The sequence below is a fragment of the Solanum lycopersicum genome, chromosome 3 (genome assembly GCF_036512215.1).
Source record: "Solanum lycopersicum chromosome 3, SLM_r2.1".
NCBI classification, from domain to species: Eukaryota; Viridiplantae; Streptophyta; class Magnoliopsida; order Solanales; family Solanaceae; genus Solanum; species Solanum lycopersicum.
This window is the reverse complement of record NC_090802.1, coordinates 55,974,868-55,991,627: the sequence shown is the minus strand read 5'-3', so window position 1 is coordinate 55,991,627 and position 16,760 is coordinate 55,974,868. Positions and strand designations below refer to the sequence as shown.

Genomic DNA, 16,760 nt, shown 5'->3' with positions numbered 1-16,760 from the left:
TATTGGTGAACCACGTAAATTTGTTGTCTTATTTTTCGCATTTATATTTTCTCGTATTATCTCAAATTTCGCACAACAAATTGGTATCAGAGCCTCTCGGTTAATCGGTGTTCTTGGAGAATTCGAGATGTCTGCTTTGAACGTGAAAATCGACAAATTCACAAGGAGGAACAGTTTCAGTTTATGGCAGATCAAGATGCGGGCTTTGTTGAAACAACAAGGCTTCTGGGCGCCGTTGTCGAAAGACAAGAACACCGTCGTTACTCCTGAGATGGCGATTCTGGAGGAAAAGGCACACTCGACGATCATGCTGTGTCTCGCGGATGACGTTATCACGGAGGTCTTGGATGAAGAGACTGCTGCTGGTCTGTGGTTGAAGCTGGAGAGTTTGTACATGACAAAATCTCTAACCAACAAGCTGCTTCTGAAACAACGTCTATTCGGTTTACGAATGGCTGAAGGTACACAACTCAGGGAACATTTAGAGCAATTGAATACTTTGTTATTAGAATTGCGTAATATAGATGTGAAGATCGAGGATGAAGCCTTGATTCTGTTAGTATCTCTCCTAATGTCGTTTGAGAATTTTGTTCAATCGTTCATTGTTGGGAAAGATATTGTGTCGCTGGAAGAAGTCAGATCGGCCCTTCATAGCAGGAAATTACGGCATAAGGCTAACGGCACAAGTACGGACATACAGCCTTCCGGTCTGTTCACTAGTAGCGGAAAGGGAAGGAAAAATAGCGGAAAGAAGAATAAGCCGATATCGAAGGGTGCAAAGTCGGATGATGTTTGTAATTACTGCAAGGAGAAGGGACATTGGAAATTTGATTGTCCGAAGAAGAAGAAGCAATCGGAAAAACAATCAGTTTCTGCTGCTGTTGCTGAAGAAGACACCAATTCTGAAGAAGACATTGCCCTAGTTGCGGATGAGCACACTCATCATTCAGATGTGTGGGTTCTCGATTCTGGGGCATCCTATCACATTTGTCCTAGGAGAGAGTGGTTCACGACTTATGACCAGGTAGACGGAGGCAGCATCTCGATGGCCAACAGTTCTGTCTGCAAGGTGGTTGAGACAGGCTCGATCAAGATAAGGACACATGATGGTAGCTTCTGCACATTGAACGAGGTCAGGCACGTTCCATTGATGACGAAAAATCTGATATCTCTCAGTCTTTTGGACAGCAAGGGATTCAGCTGGTCGAGAAAAGATGGAGTCTTGCGGGTCTGGAAGGGTTCAAATCTGATTCTGAAAGGTGTCATGCGTGGTACTTTATATTTTCTACAAGGTTCCACGGTTACAGGTTCAGCCCATGTTGCATCGTCAGAAGTTCACCAGAAGGATATGACTAAGTTATGGCACATGAGACTTGGTCATATGGGTGAAAGAGGGATGCAAATTCTGTCAAAGGAGGATCTTCTTGCTGGTCATAATGTTAAGAGCCTAGAGTTTTGTGAACATTGTGTCTTTGGAAAACTACATCGCAAAAAGTTTCCAAAGGCCATTCACAGAACAAAAGGCACACTTGATTATATCCATTCTGATTGCTGGGGTCCATGCCGTGTTGAGTCTTTGGGAGGCTGCAGATTTTTTGTGTCCATTATTGATGACTACTCAAGGATGACTTGGGTGTACATGATGAAGCATAAAAGTGAAGCTTTTCAGAAGTTCAAGGAGTGGAAAATTTTGATGGAAAATCAAACAGGGAAGAAGATCAAGAGGTTGCGAACTGATAATGGGCTGAAATTCTGCTGATCTGAATTTGATCAATTCTGTAAGGGTGAAGGGATTGCTCGACATCGTATAGTCAGAAATACACCACAACAGAACGGTGTAGCTGAGCGGATGAATCAAACACTTCTAGAGAGAGCAAGGTGCATGCTCTCTAATGCTGGGATAGATAGAAGATTCTGGGCAGAAGCGGTTAGTACAGCTTGCTACTTGGTTAACCGCGGACCACATGCAGGCATACAATGCAAGACACCTATGGAGATGTGGTCAGGAAAAGCTGCTGATTACTCAAATCTGAAAGCTTTTGGTTGTACGGTTTACTATCACGTCAGTGAAGGTAAGTTAGTACCAAGAGCCAAAAAGGGAGTATTTATGGGCTATGGAGATGGAGTGAAAGGTTTCAGAATCTGGTCTCCAGTAGAAAAGAGGGTTATTATGAGCAGGAACGTTGTCTTTGATGAAAGTTCTCTGCTTAGAACCATTGTGAAGCCAACAACTACGTCAGAAACTGGGAGTCTTGATAAACAGGTGGAGTTTCAAGTCATTCAGAACGAGAGCGATTTGAAAGAACCTGAAGAGGAGGATCAAGAGCCACAGACAGAAACTGATATTCCAGAATCTATGCCATCAGATATCCATTAGAGTATAGCTCAAGATCGGCCAAGGAGGGTTGGAGTTCGTCCACCTACGAGGTATGGTTTTGAGGACATGGTGGGTTATGCACTGCAGGTTGCTGAAGAGGTAGATACATCTGAGCCGTCTACTTACAAAGAAGCCATTTTGAGTCCTGATTCTGAAAAATGGTTTGCTGCTATGGGAGATGAGATGGAGTCCCTACACAAGAATCAGACATGAGATCTGGTCATACAGCCTTCGGGGAGAAAGATTATTACTTGCAAATGGGTTTTCAAGAAGAAGGAAGGGATATCACCAGCAGAAGGAGTCAAGTATAAAGCCAGGGTTGTTGCCAGAGGTTTCAACCAAAGAGAGGGAGTGGACTACAATGAGATCTTCTCACCAGTGGTCAGACATACTTCCATCCGAGTGTTACTAGCGATAGTTACACATCAGAATCTGGAGCTTGAACAACTTGATATGAAGACAGCGTTTCTACATGGAGAGTTGGAGGAAGAGATACATGACTCAGCCGGATGGTTTCCAAGTTCCAGGGAAGGAAAATCACGTCTGCAAGTTGAAGAAGTCCTTATATGGACTTAAGTAGTCTCCAAGGCAGTGGTACAAAAGGTTTGACAGCTATATGGTGAAGTTGGGCTATACTCGGAGCTCATATGATTGTTGTGTTTACTACAATAGGCTCAAGGATGATTCATTCATCAATCTGGTGCTTTATGTAGATGATATGCTGATAGCTGCAAAGAAGAAGTATGACATTCAGAAGCTGAAGGGTTTACTTAGTGCTGAGTTTGAGATGAAGGATCTGGGAACCGCTCGGAAGATTCTAGGGATGGAGATCATTAGAGACAGAGAGAGAAAGAGACTTTTCTTGTCACAGAGAAGCTACATTCAGAAGGTCTTGGCGAGGTTTGGCATGTCTTCATCTAAGCCTATTGATACCCCCAGTGCTGCCAATATCCATCTCACTGCCATGTTCGCTCCATAGTCAGAAGAAGAAAAGGAGTATATGTCACGAGTCTCTTATGCTAGTGTCGTAGGAAGTTTGATGTATGCTATGGTCTGTACAAGGCCAGATTTAGCACATGCAATCAGTGTAGTGAGCAGATTCATGGGACAACCAGGGAGAGAACATTGGCAGGCTGTGAAGAGAATTTTCCGGTACCTTAGAGGTACATCTGACGTTGGTCTCATTTATGTAGGTGATACTCAGTGCTTGGTTACTGGCTATTCTGATTCTGACTATGCTGGAGATGTTGACACAAGAAGATCGATGACTGGCTATGTGTTTACCCTTCGAGGATCTGTCGTCAGTTGGAAGGCAACTTTGCAACCTACAGTGACTTTGTCTACTACGGAAGTGGAGTACATGGCCTTGACAGAGGCTGCAAAAGAAGGGATTTGGCTGAAAGGGCTGGTTAGTGATCTTGGTCTGCATCATGATCAGGCTACGATGTATTGTGACAGTTTGAGCGCAATTTGTCTAGCCAAGGATCAAGTCCATCATGAGAGAACCAAACATATTGACGCGAGGTATCATTTTCTGAGAAGTGAGAAGAGAATCAAGGTGAAGAAAGTAGGAACTGCTGATAATCATGTTGATATGTTCACAAAGCCGGTTCCACAGAGCAAGTTTCAACACTGTTTGGACTTGCTCAACATCAGAAGCTGTTAATTGCCCTGCGGGGCAATTCTGAGGAAGAGGGAAGGCCTGGCACTATCATAGTGCGTCTGAAGAATCTGTTTGGAGAATTCAAGTCAAGGTGGAGATTTGTTGAATGCCTTGAATCGGACCCGTTACAACAGAAAGAACGGGGGTCAGTTTGGGCCCTTAATTATCTGTCAATTCTGTATTTTAGGCCCAAGCCTGTTAGGATGTAGTTTAGCACTATATATAGACGTTATGGCAAACCCTATTCTGTAATTCTGTTTTTGCCTCTCCATAATAAAACTGCTCCCCCTCTTTCCGTGGACGTAGCCAATTTATTGGTGAACCACGTAAATCTGTTGTCTTGTTTTTCGCATTTATATTTTCTCGTATTATCTCGAATTCCGCACAACAGATCTCAAATAATTACTATAATATATTTTTTAAAAAAGTTTTAAAGTGTAGTATTTCTCAAATAAAATAACGGACATAAATAATAATGTATCATACACTATTTTTTTTAGTTATGATACGTAAATTCATATTTATGCTAGATGTATTTGATGCATAAGAATTACCAAACAAATAATGTATTGATCTCAAACTTAAAAGCTTATGGGCAACACTTACTTATTTAATCTATCTAGTAAAAATACAATATTTATCAATTCAAATCGAAAAGATCTTCATGATCTCAAACAAAAGAACATACATAAATAATAATATATATATATCATACACTAATTTTTTAGTTATGATACGTAAATTTAAATTTATACTAAATGTATCTGTTACATAACTATTACCAAATAATAATGTATTGATCACAAACCTAAAATCTTATGGGCAATACTTTCTTATTTAGTGTAGCTAGTAGAAATACAACACTTATCAATTTTAATTGAAATGATCTTCATGATGTATCTTCTCAAAAAATTGATAATTTTTAATCAAAATTGAAAGAATCTTCAATGAACTAGGAGAATAATTTTGAAATTCAAAATTTTCAACAATTTTAAATCAAAACGAAAAGGATCTTCAATGAACTGGAGAAGAATTTAGATTCTCAAATTTTTCAACAATCTTGAATCAAAATCGAAAAGATATTCGATGAACTTGAAGATTTACAAAAGAAATCGTTTGTCCAACAACAGTTTCATACATTCCTTCATAACTCATCCCGATTTTCAAAATTTCGACAATTTTTTTTATGAAACAGAGAGAACGATGAACAAGAAGAAGAGATTTATTTTTTTGGTTTGTTACACTCTAGGATTTTGAATTCTTGATAATAATTTTGAATGGAATAACGTAATTTATGGGATCATAATATAATTTTCAATTTTTCCTCCTTAATTAGTGCAACAAATGGATACTATGAAATTTTAAATTGATTTTATAGCTTTTTTTCCCTTAATAAGTGCAACAGATTGATGTGTATCAATAATAATGTATCCGGATCCTTAATTATATATCTGAAATGTCTAAAGAAAATATGAGATCTATGTAATTATAAAAATATTAGGAATAGAAAGTAATTAAAATTTTACACTATGATATTTATGTAAGTTATACTAATAAAAGTTAGAGAGTGCAATGATATTATTGCACTTCTGGATTCTCAATAAAATTTCATTTTTATCCCTAAATAAATGTCAAATAATTTTTGTGGTCAATTCCGATGGCCAGAAGGCTCATAATTGAAATAAATCATCAAGATTCAATTATGAGATGCACAACATTTATGAAGTTACTGCTATCAACTTATTAGTCGCTATCTCATTAATAAATAGGGAAATATTGGCCTTTAGACAATTACGAAGGTAGGATTTTTATTTTATAAAAATTTAAATATAGAATAAGTATGAAAAAAGATTTTTATTTTAAAAAAATCAAAATATAGAATAAGTACGAAAAGATCGTAGGATGCTAAATTGAGTAAGGCAGCTAAGGAAAAAGACTAATTTTGTTTCGCCTTATCATTTTTTTTTCATTTTTTTTTAAACTTTTATCTTGCTCCATGAACTTTGAAATAAGAGTAATTTAGAAAATGGAACAAAAAGAATTGTCCTTCTAAGTCATCTCTGGGGCGGAGCTATTCTTATTTTTTTTATCGAAAAATTACATTGTATAAGTACGAAAAGATTATAGGATAATAAATATATATATATAAATATTGGCATCTCTAAAAATAAGTCGAAGATTTAGTCTAGTAATTAATGTTTTTTGTGAAAATTTCTTCAGATCACAAATAATCATCTCACCTATTGGAACAAATTTGTGTTTCTTTCATCTAATGAATTAAAAATGCTCTTTTAACTTATTAAAAATTATTCAAATTTACTCCTCCTTTCACTTATTAGATAAAATAAAACACCCTTGTTATATTATAAACGACTCAAAAATATTTTATAATACTAATTATATATGTCAATAACTATTTCACAGTACTTTGACAATTATTTAGTTTTGTTTTGATTTGTACTTTTTTTTAAAAAAAAGTTCTAAATTATTTGTTTCGTAATCTATTCGGTTTAAAAATATACGTATCAGTGATACAAAAAAGAAGAGAGCACGAGAAAGAAGGGAGAAATATTAAGAAATGATGTATCTGATTTGAAATCTATACAAAATTATTAATTAGTGAGATAATATATAATTATTTCGCAATAAGAAATAATGTATCTGATTTGAAATCTATATAAAATTATTAATTAGTGAGATAATATATAATTATTTCGCAATATAAAGTGGCTTAGTATAAATAAGTAAATAAGTAACGTGCCTTACTTCAATTGATGGAAAATAAATACTATGAAAAATGCTGCTTCAATATTTGAAAGCTATGGGTAACTACAAAACCAGACCAAGAAAAAAAAAACTAAAAAAAATCTAAAATTGGTGACACAACCTTCGGGGAATTTTGATCTCGTCGATCACTAAATCATGTTTTTAAAATTCATAAAAGTCAAATTGACCTTATGCATAACAAAAATAAAAATTATTACAATTCTTTAGCTTTATTCCTGTTTCAAGAGATATATCAACTAGTAAAAATAAATGATCCATATTTCTATTATTAATTCATATTGTAAAATATAGAAAATTATGGTTGAAACGGTTTTGTAAAATTACAGAAAATTATGGTTAAAAATGCTTTTCAAAGTTTATTTTAGGATATTAAGAGTCTGTTTGACTCAGCTTAAAAGTTGGTCAAACTGACTTAAAAATTGGTTTTTGACTTATTTAGCTGTTTGGCAATATGCAAAATAATTTATTTTAAGTTTAAAAAAAATTATTTTGGCAATACTCAGAATAACTTATTTTAAGTTAAAAATAATTATTTTAAGCCAAAAGTTAAAAGCTGGGGGTAGGGGTGTTTTTTTTTTTTTTTTAGCTTTATAAGCTGTTTTAAGTTGACCACATTTTTTTTCTTTTTGCCCTTAATATTTTTATACAATCTCCAAATTACCCACATAACCCTAATATCTCTTTCTTTCATTTTTCCCTTTTCACGTTTGGCATAGCAACTTCAACACTTTTATCCAAACGCATAACTACTTATTTTAAAAATAAATTTCAACACTTTCAAAAGTATTTTTTAAAGCTACTTTTATTAACCCCATTCAAACGGACCCTAAAACTACTCATAGTAATTTATTTTATTTTATTCAAACCAAAATGCTACGTACAACTTTGTATAAGTAACCGGCCTACTTATTGACTTCAAATTTTTAATGATTTAATGGAATTAAAAGAGCTGACTAACTATATGATATTATTATCCTCAAATAATAAAATGATATCATTATCATCATTAAATGAAGATTAATTATTAATTATCCATATTGGCGGTTGCTCATTGACTTCAGAACCTTATTATTGTTATTAATTGTTCATTTTGTTAAAGTACTAGTTATAATTACAGATATATATATTTTTTATATTTACGTAATTTGATATGTTTATTAGTGGAGATAATATTATTTTTTTTTCAAATAAGGCATGCTACTATATGGCGTGACAATTGACAAATATTCTTTACAAAGAAAAAGAGAAGTAAATTGAAAGGAAAACAAATAATAAAGTTTAAGCAACTAGAAAAGATAATTAAATATACTTTTTATGTAATTGATCGAGAAATTAGTTACAAATTATAACTTGTTTGGGTGGTTATCATATGTGTTTCATCTTATATCATATTTGATAAATAAAAAATTCCACACCAGAGTTGAATGAGGTGACTTGGATTTCAATATAATTTTAGATATTTTTTATTTAAAGCTAATTGTTGGATTTTTGTTAAATGCAAAGCTAATTAAATATTAAAGTTGAATCTGAACAGATAGAATACACATTCAACAGGAGGTGATAATGTCCAATCAATCGTGCATACACTAATATCACACGATATTTTTAGATATGCGAGATAATGGATGAAGAATTTCACATTGAAGATGAATGAAGTATTTTTATATAAGTTGAATAATTATTTCTCTTAAATTAGCTTTTGACATTTAATTAAATCAAAATTCTTTTTTGCAATATTATTCAGATAAATATAATATTTGATTAAATTATATCATTTTTCTATCATTACATAATATTATATATTAATTTTTTAAAAAAATTAACTTACAATATTATGAAAAGACATTAGAATGCAAAATAAAACTGATATAAAAGGAATTTAACAATTAAATTAAATAATGAGAAAGGGAAAAGAAACAACCACCCCCACCAAAATTATCGTGAAACAAAATAAAACTTTTTAGTTTTTACAATTTAAACAATGCAATAAAATAATCACTTCATTTATTTATAATAAAATAAGTAGGGAAAAAAATTTAAAAAATATTTTAATTTTGATCAAAATTACTGTTACGATGTCAAATTTTATAGACGACTTTTTACCCTCTTATACTATTATTTCATACTATATTTTAAAAGATATATATGAATCCACTCGACACATTAAATAGTGAAGCAATATTTATGATATAGACGTAGCCACACACATGCGCACGTACACATATATATATCTTTAAAATACACTATTAAAAGATCATTTTCAAAGTTAGATATTGTTTTATCAATTCTAATCAATATTTAAATATATTACAGACGTTTTTCTCAAACAAATATAACAATACATGTAAAGTTTATATAAATAACTTAAATCATTAATTAAATTTTAATAGTGAAAATACATGAAATTTTTTTGAACTTGGCAGCAAAATTCACTTTAATACTTTAATTATGGGAGCGTTAAATAACTTTTGACATTTTTGAACTTTATTAAATACTTATATAGTTAAAGTACTAAATTTTGTTAAGGAATTTGACGTATTTTCCAATTTTAATATAAATACGATTGGGACAAATTGTTGAAAAATGAAAAATTGATTTATGTGAAAAAACAGAGACCAAATACATCCAATCTTGAGATCCATTTGACGACAGAAAACAATAAAGAATCTCAATAATTTAGTCAAATTCAGATCAGATTATACACTCTATAAGAATCATGCAACTTCTTCATCAATTTTGATCCAAAAAAATGGCAGCAGCAGGGAATGCATATCTGGGTTCATTGAAGCAGAGCTTCCATGAAACAAGCAAAGAAAGATTGTTACTACTCAGAAAAGGCTACTCAGACTTGAGTGTAGGTGGTGGTGGTGGTTTTACTGGAAACGAGAACTTTCTAGAACGTATTCGTTATCGAGTTTCTGAGTACTGTAACAATGTCAAACAAGCTGCAAGTAAAGCAGTTAAAATGGGTCGCAGTGATCCGAGAAAGATTATCTTTTCTGCTAAAGTGGGTTTTGCTCTTGCCCTTGTTTCCATTCTCATTTTCTTCAAAGAACCCATACCCTATATTGGTAGCCACTCCATTTGGGCGATTCTTACCGTTGTCGTCGTTTTTGAATTCAGCATAGGTATGTGAAAAATCTCGTCTTCTTCTTCTTTTTTGAATTGGGGTAGGGAAGGGGAAATACCGGAAGGGATTTGAATCCAATCTGTTCATTTTTTTGAAAAAAAAAGAAGAAGAAAAACGAAAATTGGGATAAGAGAAGGAAAATTAGGGAGTGGATTGATAAAATCGAAACCTGACCAATAAGATAGAAAGTTTAGATAGTTCAGATAGCCAACCAACTGAGCTAACGAGGGGATCTCCTGAAATTTCGTTTTTATGTATCAATTTTGCAGTTTCTTTTATGTTTATTGCTAATTTGAGATTATTGTAACTTAAATATGTAGGGGCGACGCTTAACAAAGGATTTAACAGGGCTTTGGGGACATTTTCTGCTGGAGGATTAGCTTTGGGCATTGCTGAACTGTCTCTTATGGCTGGAGGATTTCGAGAGATTTTGATTGTGATCAGTGTATTTATTGCAGGTTCGGATTCAATTTTTAGAGTTTTATAGTTGTGTTTATTTATGAATCATGATGAAAAAGGTTATGTATTCATTTTGTCTTGTTTTCTCTTCATTAGCTTAGAGATTGTAAAAGTGAAGTGGGAATCAATTAGATCTAGCTAGAAACTGTCAAACTTTAAATGCATTGACTATATAAGTTAATAAATGTAAAAACAAAAGCCAAATTGGACAGAAAATGAAAGTTGAACCATATATCAAGTTTCAAAATTTGATGCAACTTGAGCACTTAATTTGTGTCCTTCTGTGAATTAGGCTTCAATCTTTCAACTGTTCAATACAATGTGAACTGTTAGTTAATTCGTGTTCTGAATAAGTTTCATGACTTCAGAATATTGAAGGGGGCAAAAGGCCAAAGATTCATAATCGTGGTTTGAGGACAGCAACTTATGCAGAAAGGCGTGAACTTGCTTCTTCATATAATTTTCAAATTAGGATTCGAGTGTTTTCGATTTCTTCTTGGACTATATTGTATATTTTTGGAATATTGGATTAGAAGGATTTCAGACTAGAGGGAATTAGTAGCACAAATGGAGTAAGAGATATAGAAGAGGGTCTTCTTCCAGCCTGGCAACTGGGTGACATGAACAGTAAACTGGAGAAGGAAAAGATGAAAGAATCTGAACTATTATCTCCTCAAAATAAGCACCTATATTAGATGCAACTAAAGCATCAATGATAACTATGTAGACAAAGGCGTACTTCTCCAATTGAATTTAGCGAACCTCTCGACACATATATGCCCCTCGGGTTTCAACTTCATAAAAGAAGAATAAATCAGTATAGCACCCTTAATAAAATGCTTAGGTTCAATAGCATACTGAAGAATGTTGCATTAATTCAGATTTCAAGAAATTCACATTTCTATAGCAGTTGTTCAAAGGAAAGGAAAGTTTTTTTCAGCTTATCTTACCTCCCATGTACCTTATGCATCAATATCACAGTCCGAATCACCATATTTCTTCTTGTATCATGTCTAAGCATTAAATGGGACATTGAGAGGAGTTCGCTTGTTTACTACATGGTATAAAAGCTAATAAAGGCATTTATATGATTATATGTTCCATGGCTAATACATACTATGATATCCTAATCTGCACTTTTCCTATAATATATAACATACTCTCTCTCTCTCTTTTGCTTTCACTTTCTATTTTCTTATACCTTTTGGTAAAAGTATGTGTGTGTGTGTGTTTATATATATATATATATAAATATATATATCCGAGGTATTAACTTCTATCCTCTCTTATCTCTACCTTTCTCTCTTTCACTCAGGATTTTGTGCGACTTATATGAAATTGTATCCTCCACTGAAGGAGTATGAATATGGATTCCGGGTCTTCTTATTGACATATTGTATAGTGCTAGTATCCGGGACTTCGGATTTTGTAAAGACAGCTGTTTCTCGATTGTTACTTATTGGGGTTGGAGCTGCTGTTTGTTTGGTTATTAATATATGCATCTTCCCCATTTGGGCTGGTGAAGATTTGCACAAATTGGTGGTGAAAAACTTTAAGGGTGTCGCTACTTCTTTGGAAGGTGAAGATTCTTTCTTCTCTTATCTTTAGGTTGTCTTGGGACAACATAAACATGATATGCTTGACTGATATCTGCATACTTCTTTTTTAGGTTGTGTCAATGACTATTTGCAATGTCTTGAATACGATAGGATACCATCAAAAATTCTTCTTTACCAGGCATCTGATGATCCTATCTACAGTGGTTACAGGGCTGCTGTAGAGTCTACCAGCCAAGAAGCTTCTCTGGTAATTCTATGTTGCTATTGATGCTTAACTGTGAATATGTTGTATTTCCTCCATTCCAAGTTAATGTCCCATCTGGCATTATATTATCCTAAGTCTGAAAGTGTTCAACTTTAAATGGGTATCATGTGGAGGTTAGTAAGTTTTGTGTACTAACTAAATCGAGGAATAAAGGTAGAGAACATATAACTAATAGTTTGAGGCTGATAAGTGTATCAAAGAAATCGAAGAATAAATGCTGAGCACGTGTAACTTATAGTGTAGCTTTACAATATTTTGTATGGAAAGAGAAAAAAAGAAGAATTTCGACATTCATTAGGGATGGTGGAACAATATCTGTTTTCTTGGGTTGCTAATTTTGGTATCTTGGTTCAGTTAGCTTTTGCTGTGTGGGAACCCCCTCATGGACGTTACAGAATGCTCAATTATCCTTGGGCTGAATATACTAGAGTTAGTGGTGCACTACGGCATTGTGCTTTCATGATAATGGCAATGCATGGATGTATTCTTTCGGAAATACAGGTATAGCTTTTTCTAAAAAACTCAAACTTAGCATAAAGCAATATGTTGCACAGATTTTTTTGTTATTTTATATTCCATACATTTGAAGCCTAACTCATACCTGCCAGTTACTTTCTTTCTTTTTTCGTTTTTAGTCTGTTATAGATTAGGCAGCTTGAATAATCATTAATCAATAGGAATATTTTAGATGTATAGTAGATAAGTACTTCAATTAATTAGCATATGTATAGGAGAGAAGTACTTGAATTAATCAGCATACTCGACCTGTGCAGTTCTTCGTAACCTTTTTATTTTTTTGATAATGGTGGTGTCGGTGTTTTGCTTGCTTGCACCTCTACTATTCCACCGAGTACCTGCTACTTGGTAACATTGCCACCAAGGTTTAGGAAGATGGAAGGAGATCGCCTAACTTCTTTAGTCTCTGCTGGGTTTTATTTAACCCTAGTCTCCAAGGTTTTCACCCACTTTATTAACCGCTAGATCACACCCTTCAGTGCAGTTCCACATAACCATGATTAGGAAATGGTAGACTCATAGGGACTATAAAGTTAGTACCTGCCATGGGTTTGCACTCCCTCTATGGTAAAACACGAAAGGTGTGCGCAGAGCTATTAATTGAATTTAATCAGATGAAAACTCAATTGACAGGTCTCATTTGTTTGACTTACCTTGGGGATAAAAACTCAACTGTGGAACTGCATTTTGGCTGTGCTATACATATTTCATAAAATATTCAGAGCTTTCTCCGTTATTTTTTTGTAATTTTACATAGTAGTCAAATATCGACCTTCGTGCCATCCGCAAAGATTAACACCATGCCACTGGATTGTTTGATAAAGATAACATACCCAGTGAAACCCCACAAGTGGGGTCTAGGGAAGGAGGTGTATGCAACCTAAACCCTACCTTATAAGTGTAGAGAGGTTGTTTCCGATAGACCCCACCTTAGGAGTGCTTACCTTGAAGCTGGTTGAATCTTAGGTTGGTCGTTTGGCCCTTAATACAACACCTTAGGCCCTTAATACATCCATGGACACTGTCTTTAAAAGCGAAGCACTAGCTGGACAGTAGAAACAGTCTTCTCCTTCTTGAGGATGACAGGAAAAGGAAACATATGGGAGGGTTAGAATCACCATTAGCACGGCCAATTACACCAACTCCGTAATTTAAGGATATTTTATGGAATTAAATAAACAGTGTAATAAATTAGCTACTTTCTTTGGGATCTTGGGCGGATAGCGGGAATCTAACCAGCATAGCAAAGTGATATAAATTACGAACAAAATATGTGAATGGATGTGTTAATGATCAGTAACAATAAATGAGAAATTTAGCATAAGAAAACCAGTCACTCAAAATTTTGAACTCCATCTTGATATCTTAATTAGAAATTTGAACTGGTAGAATTTTTTTCTTAAATTACTTTTGCAACTTCTCTTTTTTCTTCATTAGCACCTTTTCTGCACTAAATCCCATGCTTTAATTGCACTAAATGCCCCAACTGGTCTTGGTGCTTTTAACCTTTGATAACTCTACTCAGATCTTATCAATTGTGTATCATTTCAAACTGCCAGCTTAGCTGAACGCCCTTTCATTTTGGCTATAACTTGATCTTCTTTTCCGCAAATAAGTATCCTTAAAATGTTGAGATGACTTTTGTCCTAGTGTCGTCCTTTTATTACTCTTAACAGTTGGAAGGAAGCTTCTCAAGAAGTATTTATACAGAAAACCCTTTATTGTCAGCTTCAACTTAAGTAACATGACAAAATTTTATCTAACGTGATGGCAGTTCACCAAGCTTTTTATATATATATTGTCTGTTTGCACTTGTTATGCTCTCTTAAGTAACATGACAAAAATTCATTCTCTCTTTGTGCATTTTTTTCTTTCTTGTAGGCAGCATCTGAATTAAGGCGGACTTTTATGAAGGAGATTCGGAGAGTTGGGACTGAAGGAGCTAAAGTGATACGACTGCTTGGGGAGAAAGTTGAAAAGATGGAGAAACTAAGCCCCGGAGATCCTCTCAAAGATGTTCATGAAGCTGCTGAGGATCTCCAATTGTTGATTGACCAAAAATCTTATCTTTTGGTTAATGCAGAGAATTGGGAAAGTTCAAAAAGACCTAAGAAGTTTGAAGATCCTGAACGCCTACAAGAGCTTAAGGACAATGAACCTAAACCAATGGTAATTAACTCCCTTAGTGAAGCAACTCTCCATCTAAGGTCTGCTCACACATTGAAACACATGGATACTCTTAATCCAAATGTAAGTGTCAACTTTTCTACTTCACAATGGGGTTCCTCAGCAGATGTATTCGCGCAGCAGACAATGTGGCCTTCACGGCTTTCACTTATTGGAGATGTGATTTTAAATGAACGTGAAGTACGGACTTTTGAAAGTGCTAGTACATTATCACTGGCAACATTTACGTCCCTGTTGATTGAGTTTGTTGCAAGACTTCAGAATCTTCTACATGCATTTCAAGAGCTCAGTGAAAAGGCAAAATTTAAGGAACCTGTAGATACAAAAGAGGCAACTACTCTCTGAGGCAGGTTATGTAACCGATCCTGCTTTTATTATCGAGGGAACCTTTCTTTCTGCTATTGACAATCACAAAGTTGTTATCAATCAAAAACTTTCATGTCAGGTTTTGGCTCTTGAGATGATTATGTATACTATAACTAAGAACTGTAGAAATGTCAAGAAAAGGTTTTTGTTCTGCAGCATGTCTTCAGAGCTGTGAATCCAATAGAAAAAAAATCTTCTTGACCCAAAAAGTGTATTAGTGCATGAAGAAGAGTAAATTATAATATTTGTACTTGTTTCTGATGAATCTGTAAATTATTCAAGATCTTTAAAGGACATTAGCTGGATATATGGTCTTGTCATGATATGCAGATTGCATCTCTAAAAGATGCTCACAGAAGGACCTGTATGAATTATAGTAATTTATTGGAAGTCATTTATTTAGCATTCTAAGTTTTTCTTGCTTCCGTACCGTCAGTGACGGAGACAATATTTTCACTAAAAGATTCAACATTTACTATATATTTCAGCATAGGATGTTCGTGTTCGTAAGAACGTCCTAGCTTAATAACTTCACCAAAGAAATTTCTGAGGCTCAATACACTACTTGTTCAGCTTGAATCAATGAGATCATCAAGCATATGTTTAAACACCCTCTTGAGAAAAGAGGCCAAACTTTTTATTCACTACTGAGAATTACTGAGAGTGTCTAATAAGTACAGAGAGTGTCTAATAAGTACAAGCGTTAGTTGAGGTGAGCATGTACTCAAGAATTAATGTAATTCCTTTTTTTGAGTACAAGCTCAAATGCATATTTGTTAATTTTCACCGACACTTAATATATGGAAAATAGAATTATTTTCAATATTGTGAGATATACTCAATAGGTAAAGCATATTCTTTGACTTTTATAAATTTAATACTAACATAATATAGTACTCCTATTTTGCAGAATGAAAAATTTCATAAATATTGTTCATTAGCTAGCACTTAGCCCAAGGACAAATATTAATTACAATTACGAATTTTAAAGGGTTGATTTATTCGTTATAGTTAGTCAACAATGGGTGGTGTTGGTTCACGTAGGAATTCAAGGCTATGTTTGTTTGAATTTTCTATTAAAAAAAATGAAAATATGTGTGTAATTTTTACATGAGTTTCACATTTTGCTATTTAAATCTATTAATAATTCGTCTTGTTTTTCGTAATAGCATTAAATTAAATTTGAATTCATACAAAAAAGTCTAATAAATTCAAATTCTTCACTATATTAATAAGAATTGTTTCAGAATCGTAATTACAACACTCAAAGTATTGAAATTAAATTACAAGTAATTAAAGGACACTTATAAACTAAATATTTAGGCTCTAAGAAAGGAGACAAGAGGAATAAGATTCTTTTTCTTAACAATAGGTATAATTCTTGAATCACATGCCAGTTACTATTAACTCTTTTTATTAAACCGTTTCCGTGTCCCACTATTCAACCTAAA

At 33.8% G+C, this 16,760-nt stretch overlaps 1 protein-coding gene across 1 annotated transcript; it reads left to right on the top strand.

Moving 5' to 3' along the window:
- Positions 1-9,413: 9,413 nt before the first annotated feature.
- On the top strand, positions 9,414-15,717 carry ALMT4 (aluminum-activated malate transporter protein ALMT4). The gene is made up of 6 exons (NM_001353772.1): positions 9,414-9,955; positions 10,278-10,415; positions 11,732-11,995; positions 12,086-12,222; positions 12,595-12,741; positions 14,638-15,717. The coding sequence occupies exons 1-6, from the start codon at positions 9,577-9,579 to the stop codon at positions 15,286-15,288; spliced, it is 1,716 nt and encodes a 571-aa protein (NP_001340701.1). The 5' UTR covers positions 9,414-9,576; the 3' UTR covers positions 15,289-15,717.
- Positions 15,718-16,760: the final 1,043 nt, after the last annotated feature.

Excerpts from the sequence above, each read along its gene's own strand:
- ALMT4 (NM_001353772.1), top strand. The coding sequence starts at position 9,577 with ATGGCAGCAGCAGGGAATGCATATCTGGGTTCATTGAAGCAGAGCTTC. Across the intron at positions 9,956-10,277 it reads CGTTTTTGAATTCAGCATAG|GGGCGACGCTTAACAAAGGA; the intron begins GTATGTGAAAAA and ends TTAAATATGTAG. Across the intron at positions 12,742-14,637 it reads GTATTCTTTCGGAAATACAG|GCAGCATCTGAATTAAGGCG; the intron begins GTATAGCTTTTT and ends TCTTTCTTGTAG.